Source organism: Schistocerca piceifrons, chromosome 11, assembly GCF_021461385.2.
Source record: "Schistocerca piceifrons isolate TAMUIC-IGC-003096 chromosome 11, iqSchPice1.1, whole genome shotgun sequence".
Taxonomy (NCBI): Eukaryota; Metazoa; Arthropoda; class Insecta; order Orthoptera; family Acrididae; genus Schistocerca; species Schistocerca piceifrons.
Genome location: NC_060148.1, coordinates 113,020,607 through 113,035,185, shown reverse-complemented (window position 1 = coordinate 113,035,185; position 14,579 = coordinate 113,020,607). Strand labels below are relative to the sequence as shown.

The window sequence follows — 14,579 nt, the reverse complement described above, 5'->3', positions numbered from 1 at the left end:
ATACCCAAAATACACACATCAACAAAGTTTTGCATCACCCCACAGACGTTGACTGTGGATATTGTATCACAGACCAGCACCTTTAACTGTTCAGAGGTGACACTAAACCCGCCAAAAGATGTAAACAACCACGCATGAGCAGCGCCTGTTAGACGGAGGGGGTCCGACAGCCGATCTGTTCCAGTCATTCCAGCAGGAAGGAGGTACACGACTCGTGTTGCCTGTAGTTCAGCCATGCCTAGACGGTCAATACCACGGATCGATCGCGTCCGCGTTGTTACTTGGTGCCATGAAGAGCTCTCAACAAGGGAAGTGTCCACGCGTCTCGGACTGACGCAAGGCGATCTTGTTCGGACATGGAGGAGATACACAGAAACAGCTTAAATTGAAAAGAACACATAGAAAATGTTGTGGGGAAAGCTAACCAAAGACTGCGTTTTACTAGCGGGGCTTCCATGTAGATGTAGATGGAAGGGCTGCTACTGCAGTGGATGACCGCTACCTGCTGATTATCGTTCAGAGGAATCCTGACAGCAACGCCACCATGTGGAATAGTGCTTTTCGAGCAGCCACAGGACGTCGTGTAACGACTCAAACTGTGTGCAATAGGCTGCACGATGCGCAACTTCACTCCCGCCGTCCATGGCGAAGTGAATCTTTGCAACCACGACACCATGCTGTGCTGAACAGATGGGCTCAACAACTTGCCCAATGGAACGCTCAGGATTCGCATCACATTCTCTCACCGATGAGTGACTCATATGCCTACCACAAGACAATCGTCGGTGATGTGTTTCGAAGCAACCCAGTCAGGCTGAACGCCTTAGACACACTATCCAGCGAGTGCAGCAAGGTGGAAGTTCCCTGCTGTTTTGAGGTGGCATTATGTGGGGCCGACGTTCGCCGTTGGTGGTCACAGAAGGCACTGTAATGGCTGTACGATACGTGAATGCCATCCTCCGACCGATAGTGCAACCATATCGGCAACATATTCGCGAGGCATTCGTCTTCATGGACGACAATTCGCGCCCCCATCGTGCACATCTTGTGAATGACGTCCTTCAGGAGAACGACATCGCTCGACTAGAGTGGCCAGTATGTTCTCTAGACATGAACACTATCGAAAATGCCAGCGATAGATTGAAAAGGGCTGTTTACGGACGATGTGATCCACCAACCACTCTGTGGGGTCTACGCCGAATCGCCGTTGAGGAGGCGGATAATCCGGACCAACAGTGCCTTGATGAACTTGTGGGTACTTTGCAACGACAAATACAGGCATGCACCAATGCAAGGGGGCGTGCTACTTGGTATTAGTGGTACAGCAATCTGGACGACGACATCTGAAGGTCTCGCTGTATGGTGGTGCAATGTGTAGATTTCATGAGCGGTAAAAAGGGCGGAAATTACGTTTATGTTGATCTCTATTCCTATTTTCTGTACAGCTTCGCTAACTCTCGGCACCGAGGTGATGGAAAACTTCTTTGGTGTGTGTATAAAGTCTGAGTATGAAAATACGGACAGTATTCATGACCCAATAGAGATCAATGATTTCAACAGTTTCTGCCAGCATTATTCTTCAGTGCGATCAGATGTTTGTTGGTAGCCCTCTACCTACACTTTAGAATGTGAAAGAATTTTCGTTAAACACTTTTATTTTTAAAGAAAGATAAATCATGTTTTGTGTATGTTTTATTAATTACACGAGTCATAAACACAATTGATACTTCTTTTTTCTAACAGTCTTTTATTTTGTAATGTCATGAAACAATCAACAGTTCATCGCATGTGACTCCTGTAGCTCATCCTCACAAAAGAAAGCTGGTTTTCCACCGTGAGTCCGCAGCTCGTGGTCGTGCGGTAGCGTTCTCGCTTCCCACGGCCGGGTTTCAGGGTTCGATTCCCGACGGGGTCAGGGATTTTCTCTGCCTCGTGATGACTGGGTGTTGTGTGCTGTCCTTAGGTTAGTTAGGTTCTAAGTTCTAGGGGACTGATGACCCTAGATGTTAAGACCCATAGTGCTCAGAGCCATTTCAACCATTTTTTTTCCACCGTGAGGGTGTACAAATTGTTAGAAAACACGCCCCCTCCGCACCAACCCCCTCCCTTGTGACACTTGGTTCAGGGACAACCGATTTAAAATGTCCGCACTGCTCTTACTGTTTGCAAATCACTTAAATGTTGTAATCATTACTTCTGCAGTGGCAGAAATTAGAGAACTTCAGGTTTTCTATCGGACCACTGGCATGTATAGTAATAATAATAATAGCATGTAGGCTATTTGAAATTTTAGTAGCCATAACATTGTTCATTTGTGTTCTACTACAAAATAGTTCATTTATCTGTTGCGAACTAAATAATGAAGTAATTTATGGTCAATTTTGGGAAATAACTGCACCTCAGACATGGAATCTACATGAAATACTAGAGCCTATACACTACTGGCCATTACAATTGCTACACCAAAAAGAAATGCAAATGATAACTGGGTATTAATTGTACCAATATATTACACCAGAACTGACATGTGACTACATTTTCACGCAACTTGGGTGCATAGATCCTGAGAAATCAGTGCCCAGAACAACCACCTCTTGACGTAATAATGGCCTTCATACGCCTGGGCATTGAGTCAAACAGAGCTTGGATGACGTGAACAGTTACAGCTGCCCATGCAGCTTCAACACGATACCACAGTTCATCAAGAGTAGTGACTGGCGTATTGTGATGAGCCAGTTGCTCGGCCACCATTGACCAGACGTTTCCAATTGGTGAGAGATCTGGAGAATGTGCTGGCCAGGGCGGCAGTCGAACAGTTTCCGTATCCAAAAAGGCCCGTACAGGACCTGCAACATGCGGTCGTGCATTATCCTTCTGAAATGTGGGGTTTCGCCGGGATCGAATGAAGGGTAGAGCCACGGGTCGTAACACATCTGAAATGTAACGTCCACTGTTCAAAGTGCCGACAATGCCAACAAGAGGTGACCGAGACGTGTAACCAATGGCACCCCATACCATCACGCCGGGTGATACGCCAGTATGGCGATGACGAATACACGCTTCCAATGTGCGTTCACAGCGATTTCACCAAACACGGATGCGACCATCATGATGCTGTACACAGAACTTGGATTCAACCGAAAAAATTACGTTTTTCCATTCGCGCACCCAGGTTCGTCGTCGAGTACACCATCTCAGGCGCTCCTGTCTGTGATGCAACGTCAAGGGTAACCGCAGCCACGGTCTCCGTGCTGATACTCCATGCTGCTGCAAACGTCGTCGAACTGTTCGTGCAGATGGTTGTTGTCTTGCAAACGTTCCCGTCTGTTGACTCAGTGATCGAGACGTGGCTGCACGATCCGTTACAGCCATGCGGATAAGATGCCTGTCATCTCGACTGCAAGTGATACGAGGCCGTTGGGATCCAGCACGGCGTTCCGTATTACCCTCCTGAACCCAACGATTCCATATTCTGCTAACGGTCACTGGATCTCGACGAACGCGAGCAGCAATGTCGCGACAGGATAAATCGCAATCGCGGTAGGCTACAATCCGACCTTTATCATAGTCGGAAACGTGGAGGTACGCATTTCTCCACCCTACACGAGGCATCACAACAACGTTTCACCAGGCAACGCCGGTCAATTGCTGTTTGTGTATGAGAAATCGGTTGGAAACTTTCCTCATGTCAGCGCGTTGTAGGTGTCGCCACCGGCGCCAACCTTGTGTGAATGTTCTGAAAAGCTAATCGTTTGCATATCACAGCATCTTCTTCCTGTCGGTTAAATTTCGCGTCTGTAGCACGTCATATTCGTGGTGTAGCATTTTTAATGGTTAATAGTGTATGATTTTATGTCTAAATTTTAGTGTCGTAGCCTCGTGGGTGAACAGTGTGAGTAAGAAGTTGTTCCTACATTCGTTTGCACAATCTTTAACTTCCACCACACCATGTCACGTGATAATGCTAGTGCTGTATTACAGTATTATGAAATAGAGAGATTAGAGCGCGCACGGAGGCTTTCAGACAGTCGTTCTTCCCGCGAACCATACGCGACTGGAACAGGAAAGGGAGGTAATGACAGTGGCACGTAAAGTGCCCTCCGCCACACACCGTTGGGTGGCTTGCGGAGTATCAATGTAGATGTAGATGTAGATGTAGATGTAGTGATTATAGTAATGAAGTTTAAAAAGTAATTTCCTGCTTTTTGCCGAAACATAAAAGAATCATTTTGTTTTGATCCCTGAGAAAATTCCTTTTGCATCTGAGTTTTTGAACCACTGTTGTGTGTGAAGGCTTTAGCCTAATCTTCAAAAATGGCCCTAAGCACTATGGGACTTAACATCTGAGGTCATCAGTCCCCTAGAACTTAGATCTACTTAAACCTAACTAACCTAAGGACATCACATACATCCATGCCCGAGACAGGATTCGAACCTGCGACCGCAGCGGTCGCGCAGTTCCGGACTGTTGCGCCTAGAACCGCACGGCTGCTGCTGCCGGCTTGCGTAATCTACCTTGAAACATTTGATAATCATTCTTTTTAGGTTGACTGTGCTTCCAACTTCCTATTAATTCACCAGGACCAAATGAATGAATCAATTGGTAGTAAAAAGTCCAAGCAGTAATCAAAGCCAGATACAAACTTCAACATTATTATAAGCATAACTTACAATGTGACATCTGATAAGGAAATGTGACAACAGGCTACAGAAGACATCAGTACAATAAAGAGGATGGAATGTCTTCTTATAATTATTTGTTTATTTTTCCATAGAAAACTGAGACATATGACTATGGCCTCACCTAGGTTGATACCATCAAAGATATGTTATTTACGCGTGTTATGCTCGGCAATTTCGACTTTTATGATTCAATACGTAAACCCTAAACCTGCTCACTTTCAGTTTCACCCACGATGCTTTCCATGAGCTAGTTGGATCAGTGGTCTTCACTCCATTTTGTTTGTTGGATGTAGCTAGCTGTTTGTTTCAAACTTCATTTCGGAGATGTTCCAGCAGAACGGACCCTCATAGTCCTCATAAATACATATCTTCATCATTTATGTGTTCTTTCGCGTGTGTGCCACTTATTGATGAAAATGTATATTTTCAACAACCCTATGCGTTCTTTATGCTGTGCCATTTGCAACATGAAGTTCAAAACAAACAGATGGCTACATTTAGTAAACAACCCTTTCCCACCTGAAGATGAAGACGTAATCCATCAAAATGCGTCATGTGAGAAAATAAAAATGACTGGTGGAGATAGTTGTTTTAATTTATTTTTAGTATTATAAACAACAGCAGTTTCCAAGTCACAGTGCAACATGGACAACATATGATCTTGCCATGTTTGTAATCCAGTTTCGTGAATCATATTTCGCCTCATTAAGGCTTGATTCCTTCATCTGAAAGCTATGTTACCATGTAGTATCAAGTAATTTTAATTTAAAAAGTGATCAGAGGTCTAAAAAAGTTATTTGCCATGATATTTTAAGTTGACTGTTGTGTATGGAAACTTCCAGTATATGCCACTCAGGCCCACAAAGTGACGATGAATGTGATACTTAATGGGCTAGAATGTAATGAAAACACAAATAAAGTTTATTATATTATTGCAGTCAATGAAAGTAAAATGATTGTACAACATTTTTAACAAGCAGATGCGGAATTATCGATATACGCCTTAATTCCTTATGAAACACGGTCTGTATCTTGAAGTAAGTTCTTTTACACACAAGTTAATAAATTTAAGTTTTCTTTTCTTTCCAGAACGCGTTGCAGCTGGTGCCCAAGGGCCTCTAGGTGAGTAGTTTCGGTTGAATACATATAACAAGATTATCATTCATTATATTAAAAATGAGTTCGGTATTTAATGACATTATTTAGAGTTGCAATAAACAGAAGCTACCATACATGACGGAAAGTAGTCTTAGATTCAATATATGGATTATATATCGCATATGACTTACTTTTGCTTGTTCAATGAGGTGTAAAGCAAAATGTAAGGCACATAATCCTTCACTGTCAATTACAGTGTCATAATGCCTTAGTTTTACAGTCTTTAATACTGTTTTTTGTAGGATCTGTTTGGTACGATTCAGCAGGCTACTGATATTTATTATTCACAATAGGAGCATGAAGAACAAAATAACTGAAAAATTATTTATTTTTCAGTTTTGATTTCTCTTTCCTTTGTGCTTAAATAGTCTTTGTCCCACCTCCTTGTTCTCACCGAGCGAGATGGCGCAGTGGTTAGCACACTGGACTCGCGTTCGGGAGGACGACGGTTCAATCCCACGTCCGGCCATCCTGATTTACGTTTTCCGTGATTTCCCTAAATCACTCCAGGCAAATGCCGGGATGGTTCCTCTGAAAGGGCACGGCCGACTTCCTTCCCCTTCCTTCCCTAATCCGATGAGACCGATGACCACGCTGGTCTCCTTCCCCAAGCAACCAACCAACCAACCTTGTTCTTATACTATACTACAGAAATTATATTTTAATATTCCATGGACCTTGCCATTGGTGGCGAGGCTTGCGTGCCTCAGAGGTACAGATAGCCATACCGTAGTTGCAACGACAATGGAGGGGTACCTGTTGAGAGGCCAGACAAACGTGTGGTCCCTGAAGAGCGGCAGCAGCTTCTTCAATTGTTTCAGGGGCAACGATCTGGATGATTGACTGATCTGTCCTTGTAACACTAACCAAAAAGGTCATGCTGTGCTGGTATTGCGAACAGCTGAAAGCAAGGGGAAACTATAGCCGTAATTTTTCCCAATAGCATGCAGCTTGACTGTATGGTTTGATGATGGCGTCCTCTTGGGTAAAATATTGCGGAGATAAAATAGTCTCCCATTAGGATCTCTGGACGGGGAATGCTCAGGAGGACGTCGTTACCAAAGGAAAGAAAACTAACGTTCTACAGATCGGAGTGTGGAATGTCAGTTCCCTTAGTCGGGTAGGTAGGTTAGAAAATTTAAAAAGGGAAATGGATAGGTCAAAGTTTGATATAGTGGGACTTAGTGAAGTTCAGTGGCAGGAGCAACAAGATTTCTGGTCAGAAGACTACAGGGTTGTAAATACAAAATGAAATAGGGGTAACACAAGAGTAGGTTTAATAATGAATAAAAAAATAGGGGTGCGGGTAAGCTACTACAAACAGCATAGTGAACGAATTGTTGTGGCCCAGATTGATACGAAGCCCACGCCTACCGCAGTAGTACAAGTTTATATGCCAACTAGCTCCGCACATGACGAAGAGATCGATGAAATGTATGACGAGATAAAGGAAATTATTGAGATAGTGAAGGGAGACAAAATTTAATAGTCATGGGTGACTGGAATTCGACAGTAGGAGAAGGATCACAGGGAAACGTAGTAGGTGAATATGAAATGGGGGTACGGAATGAAAGAGGAAGGAACCGCGTTAAATTTTGCACAGGGCGTAGCTTAATCATAGCTAACACTTGGTTGAAGGATCATTAAAGAAGGTTGTATACATGGAAGAGGCCTGGAGATACTGGAAGGTTTCAGATACATTATATAATGCTAAGGCAGACTTTTAGGAAACAGGTTTTGAACTGTCAGACATTTGCAGGGGCGGATGTGCACTTTGACCAAAATCTATTGATTATGAACTGTAGATTAAAACTGAATAAACTGCAAGAAGGTGGGAATTTAAGGAGATGGGACCTGAATGAACTGACAGAACCAGAGGTTGTAGAGTGTTACAGAGAGATCATTAGGGATCCATTGACAAGAATGGCGGAAAGAAATACAGCAGAATAAGATGAAATAGTGAAGGCAGCAGAGGATCAGGTAGGTAAAAAGACGAGGGCTAGTAGAAATCCATGGGTAACAGATGATATATTGAATTTAATTGATGAAATGAGAAAATATAAAAATGCAGTAAATAGTGCAGGAAAAAAGGAAAACAAAGGTGTCAAAAATGAGATCGACAGGAAATGCAAAATGGCTAATCGAGGATGGCTAGAGGACAAATGTAAGGACGTAGAGGAAATTTCACTAGTGGTAAGATGGATACTACCTACGGGTAAATTAAAGAGACCTTTGGAGAAAAGAGAAACACTTATATGAATATCAAGAGCTCAGATGGAAACCCAGTTCTAAGCAAAGAGGGGAAAGCAGAAAGGTTGAAGGAGTATATAGAGGATCTATACAACGGCGATGTACTTGAGGACAATATTATGGAAGTGGAAGAGAGTGTAGATGAAGATGAAATGGGAGATGTGATATTGCGTGAAGAATTCGACAGAGCACTGAAAGACCTAAGTCGAAACAAGGCCCAGCGAGTAGAACTACTGATAGCCCTGAGAGAGCCAGCCCTGACGAAACTCTACCATCTGGTGAGCAACATGTACGATACAGGTAAAATATCCTCGGACTTCAAGAAGAATATAATAATTCCAATCCCAAAGAAAGCAGGTGTTGACAGATGTCAAAATTACCGAACTATCAGTGTAATAAGTCACAACTGCAAAATACCAACACCAATTCTTTACAGACGATTGGAAAAACTGGTAGAAGCCGACATCAGGGAAGATCAGTTGGAACACGTGAGGCAATACTAATCCTAAGAGTTATCTTACAAGATAGATTAAGGAACGGCAGACCTACGTTTCTACCATTTGTAGACTTAGAGAAAGCTTTTGACAATGTTGACTGGAATACTTTCTTTCATATTCTGATCGTGGCAGGGGTAAAATACAGGAAGCGAAAGGCTATTTACAATCTCTACAGAAACCAGATGGCAGTTATAAGACTGGAGGGGCATGAAATGGAAGCAGTGGTTGGGAAGGGAGTGAGAAAGGGTTGTTGCCTATCCCCGATGTTATTCAATCTGTATAGTGAACAAGCAGTAAAGGGAACAAAAGAAAAATTTGGGGTAGGAATTAAAATCCATGAAGAAGAAACAAAATCTTTGAGGTTTGGCGATGACATTGTAGTTCTATGAGAGACAGCAAAGGACGTGGAAGAGCAGTTCAACGGAATGGACAGTGTCTTGAAAGGATGATATAAGATGAACATCAACAAAAGCAAAACAACGATAATGGAATGTAGTCGAATAAAATCGGGTGATGCTAAGGGAATCAGATTAGGAAATGAGACACTTAAAGCAGTAAATGAGGTTTGCTATTAGGGGAGCAAAATAACTGATGATGTTGGAAGTAAAGAGGATATAAAATGTAGACTGGCAATGGCAAGGAAAGCGTTTCTGAAGAAGAGAGATTTGTCAATATCGAGTATAGATTTAAGTGTCAGGAAATTGTTTCTGAAAGTATTTGTATGGAGTGTACGGGAGTGAAACATGGGCGATAAGTAATTTAGAGAAGAAGAGAATAGAAGGTTTCGAAATGTGGTGCTGCGGAAGAATGCTGCAGATCAGATGAGTAGATCACATAACTAATGAGGAGGTATTGAATAGAACTGGGGAGAACAGGAGTTTGTGGCGCAACTTGACAAAAAGAAGGGACCGATAGTAGGACATGTTTTGAGGCATCAAGGGATCACAAATTTAGCATTGGAGGGCAGCGTGGAAGGTAAAAATCGTAGAGGGAGACCAAGAGATGAATAGACTAAGCAGGTTCAGAAGGATGTAGGTTGCAGTAGGTACTGGGACATGAAGAAGCTTGGACGGGATATAGCATGGAGAGCAGTATCAAACCAGTCTCTGGTGTGAAGACAACAACAATATTCCTTCAGATTCCGATACGAAATTAATGTTGCAACTGCTTGTTAACATCAGTCGTCAAGTCCTGTAATCATATGGACGTACTCCGACTGTATTTTTATTACATAGTCGTGCATTTTCATTACATTGCTACTCTATGGGAAGAATTCAACAATGTCAGATGGTCATGAAATGCATCACATTAGATGAATATGTTAAACAAAATTAGTAAAATTTCGACTGTCCAGATTGATCAATTGATATTGGGTCTGTCAGGAAATCAGCATTGTGTAAATATACCTTCCTGGCAGTAGCTCGACTCTTGGAGGCAATTGCTTCTACGCACTACTGGTACGTGGCAACTGCCGTTATCCATACGTTTGCGCACTCCTTATGGATGCCAAGACGAAGTCGTACATCCGTGAGAGAGTAGCTTCCAGATGAATGAAGATAGGGTATTCAGAGCCCCCTACCAGAAATCAACGTGCATGGTCGCTGGTGCTGCGATTTTGTTTTGGCCGTCTACATTGATTCTTCATCACACTGTCACTGGAATCTCTTCTGCAGCCCATGTGTTCGACGCTCAGCACTGACAAAGTAGGTGGCGACCTTATCAATAAGGACTCGGGATTCCTACCAAGTATTGCTTCCTGTTGTTAGGCTCCATCGACAGAAACAAAAATCTCCACTTATAAGGCAGCACTAACGTAGCTACCAATTTGGTTCAGCTCCCGGCCATAGTGATACTTGGCAGCATCACTGGCTACGCATCCCTTGTGTGGAAAGCCACTCCTCAGTTCCCAGTGAGGAGCTGTGGACACACAACACTCATCCCACTGGGAGTCACTTTCTCGTCCATGTTGGACTTCCATGCATGACTAATAAAGGAGCGTTATAGCGTTGACATTATCAGATACTGGTTATTAGCGGTCACATGAAGATATCGATTAGCTGTCCCAATAAAATGTTGCTCAACTTACTCCACGTCATCATTACTGACAGATAGAGTTTTTCTGTATCATAAATGTCACAGTTACTATCTGGGACCTCATATGGCATATCTTACCCACTCTCTTCTTCTGACTGGTTTGATGCGGCTATCCACGAAATCGTCTCCTGTGCTAACCTCTTCATCTCAGAGTAACACTTGCAACTAACATCCTCAATTATTTGCTGGATGTATTGCAATCTCTGTCTTCCTCTACAGTTTTTGCCCTCTACAGCTCCCTCTAGTACCATGGAAGTCATTCCCTCATGTCTTAACACATGTCCTATCATACTGTCCCTTCTCCTTATGAAAGTTTTCAACATATTCCTTTCCTCTCCGATTCTGTACAGAACCTCCTCATTCCTTACCTTATCAGTCCACCTAATTCTCAACATTCCTCTGTAGCATCACACCTCAAATGCTTTGATTCTCTTCTTTTCCGGTTTTCCCACAGTCCATGGAAATGAAATGAACGTTTGGCGTCATTGGCCGAGAGGCCCCTTACAGGGCAGGTTCGGCCACCTTGGTGCAGGTCTTATTACATTCGACGCCACATTGGGCGGCCTGCGCCCCGGATGGGAGTAAAATGATGATGAAGACAACACAACACCCAGTCCCTGAGCAGAGAAAATCCCAGACCCAGCCGGAAATCAAACCCGGGCCCATAGGACGGCAATCCGTCGCGCTTACCCCACAGTCCAAGTTTCACTACCATTCAATGCTGAACTCAAGACGTACATTCTCAGAAATTTCTTTCACAAATTAAGGCCGATATTTGATATTAGTAGATATCTCTTGGCCAGGAATGTCCTTTATGCCACTGCTTGTCCGCTTTTTATGTCCTCCTTGCTCTGTCCGTCATTGTTCCTTTTTCTGCCTATGTAGCAGAATACCTTAACTTCATCTACGTCGTGCCCATCAATCCTAATGTTAAGTTTCTAGCTTTGCTCATTTATACTATATCTCATTGCCTTCATCTTTCTTCGATTTTCTCTCAATCTATACTCTGAACTCATTAGATTGTTCATTCCGTTCAGCAGATCATGAAATTCTTCTTCACTTACACTCAGCATAGCAATGTCATCAACGAATCGCATCATTGATATTCTTTCACCTTGAATTTTAATTCCACTCCTTAACCTTTCTTTTATTTCCATCATTGCTTCCTCGCTGTACAGAATGAACAGTTGGGGCGAAAGACTACATCCTTCTCTTGCACTCTTTTTAAAACGAACAATTTGTTTTTGGTCATCCACTCTTATTATTCCCTCTTGGCTGTTGTACATATTGTATATGATCCTTCTCTCCCTATTGTTTCGAATATCTTGCACCATTTTACATTGTCGAACGCTTTTTCCAGGTCGACAAATCCTATGAACGTGTCTTGATTTTTCTTTAGTCTTGCTTCCATTATTAACCGTAACGTCAGAACTGCCTCTCTCGTGCCTTTACCTTTCCTAAAGCCAAACTGATCGTCACCTAGCGCATCCTCAGTTTTCTTTTCCATTCTTTTGTATATTATTCCTGTAAGCAACTTGTATGCAAGAGCTGTAAAGCTAATTCTGCAGAAACTCTCGCACATGTCAGCTCTTGCCGTCTTCGGAATTGTGTGGATGATGCTTTTCCGAAAGTCAGATGGTACGTCGCCAGACTCATACATTCTGCACACCAACGTGAATAGTAATTTTCTTGCCACTTCCTCCAAAGATTTTAGAAATTCTGATGGAATGTTGTCTATCCCTTGTGCCTTATTTGATCTCCAAAGTTCTATTATATTCTCATTCTAATACTCGATCCCCTATCTCTTCTATATCGATTCCTGTTTCTTCTTCTATCACATCAGATAAATTTTCTCTCTCGTAGAATCTTTCAATGTATTCTTTCCACCTATCCGCTCTCTCCTCTGCGTTTAACAGTGGAATTCCCGTTGCACTCTTAATGTTATCACACTTGCTTTTAATGTCACCTAAGCTTGTTTTGACTTTCCTGTATGCTAAGTCTGTTCTTGCGACAATCGTTTCTTTTTCGATGTCTTCACATTTTTCCTCCTTTCATCGATCAATTATAGTATTTATTCTGTTATTCGTGGATTCTTTGCAGTTACCTTCTTTGTACCTATGTTTCCTTTCCCAACTTCTGTGATGGCCCTTTTTAGAGATGTCCATTCCTCTTCACTGTCTATTCATCAATTTCTTATTGCTGAATCTATAGCATTAGAAAGCTTCAACCATATCTCGTCTTTCCATAGTACTTCCGTATTCCACTTTTTTGCGTATTGATTCTTCCCGACTAATGTCTTAAACTTCAGCCTACTGTTCATCATTACTATAGTTGTGATCTCCTGGATACGCCTTACAATCCAGTATCTGATTTCTGAATCTCTATCTGGCCATGATGTAATCTAACTGAAATGTTCCTGTATCACCCAACCTTTTCCAAGTTTACCACCTCCTCTTGTGACTCTTGAACAGAGTATTCGCTGTTACTAGCTGAAACTTGTTCCAGAACTCAACTAGTTTTACTCCTCTCTCATTCCTTGTCCCGAGCCCATATTCTCCTGTAAACCTTTTCTTCTACTCCTACCAGTCCTACTGCATTCCACTCTCCCATGACTATTAGCTTTTCATATCCCTTTATATACTGTATTGCCCTTTAGCCGAGCGGTCTGAGGCGCTGCAGTCATGGACTGTGCGGCTCGTCCCGGCGGAGGTTCGAGTCCTCCCTCGGGTATGGGTGCGTGTGTTTGTCCTTAGGATAATTTAGGTTACGTAGTGTGTAAGCTTAGGGACTGATGACCGTAGCAGTTAAGTCCCTTAAAATTTCACACACATTTGAACATATTTTGCCCTTTCAATATCCTCATACACTTTTTCTGTCTCTTCATCTTCAGCTTGCGACGTCTGCATGTATACCTGGTGTTGGTTTGCTGTCGATTCTGATAAGAACAATCCTATCACTGAACTGTTCACCAGAAATCCTTGTCTTGTTTCCACTTCACTCCACTGACCGCTACTATATCTAGATTCAGCCTTTACATTTCCCTTTTCAGATTTTATAGGTTCCCTACCACGTTCAAGCTCCAAACATTCCACGCCCCATCTCGCAGAACGTTATTCTTTCGTTGATTATTCAGTCTTTTCCTCACGGTAACCTCCGCCTTGGCAGTCCTGTCCCGGAGATCCGATTGGAAGACTATTCCGGAATGTTTTGCCAATGGAGAGATCATTATTACACTTCTTCAATTACAGGCCACATGACCTGTGGATACACGTTACGTTCCATTGCCTTGTGCATCCTCTTGTCGTTGATCATTGCTGATTATACCGCCTATAGGGGCAGTTTCCGACCCCTAGGACAAGAGAGTGCCCTGAACCTCTGTCCGCTCCTCCGCCCTCTTTGATAGGGCCCTTGGCAGAATGAGGGGTGACTTCTTATGCCGGAAGTCCTCGGCCGCCAATGCTGATTATTAATCAAAATTTAAGCAGCGGCGGGATTTCCAAAAAATGCTTCAAATGCCTATGGGACTTGACTGCTCAGGTCCTCAGTCCCCTAGGACTTAGAACTACTTAAACCTAACTAACCTAAGGTCATCACACACATCCATGCCCGAGGCAGGATTCGAACCTGCGACTGTAGCGGTGGCGCGGTTCCAGACTGTAGCGCCTAGAACCACTCGGCCACTTCGGCCGGCTTTGAAATTTCAATCACCAACATTCTCCCCCGAATGTGAAAATGTTCTGTTGGCTCCCACTTACATTGCGGGGAACGACCACCCTGATAAAATAACAGAAATGAGAGCTCCCACAGACAGGTTTAAGTGCCCGCTTTCGGGCGCGCTGTTAGAGAGTAGAACCGTAGAAAAATAGGTTGAACGAGGTTCGATTACCCTCTGCCACA

The 14,579-nt window shown here is 43.0% G+C and overlaps 1 protein-coding gene across 2 annotated transcripts in view; it reads left to right on the top strand.

Moving 5' to 3' along the window:
- LOC124719995 overlaps positions 1 to 14,579 on the top strand; it is a 517,761-nt gene that overhangs the window by 207,646 nt on the left and 295,536 nt on the right. For both annotated transcript variants that reach the window (XM_047245223.1, XM_047245222.1), the window contains exon 10: positions 5,773 to 5,805. In XM_047245223.1, coding sequence (XP_047101179.1) covers positions 5,773 to 5,805 — 33 coding nt within the window. The remainder of the gene's footprint in view (positions 1 to 5,772; positions 5,806 to 14,579) is intronic.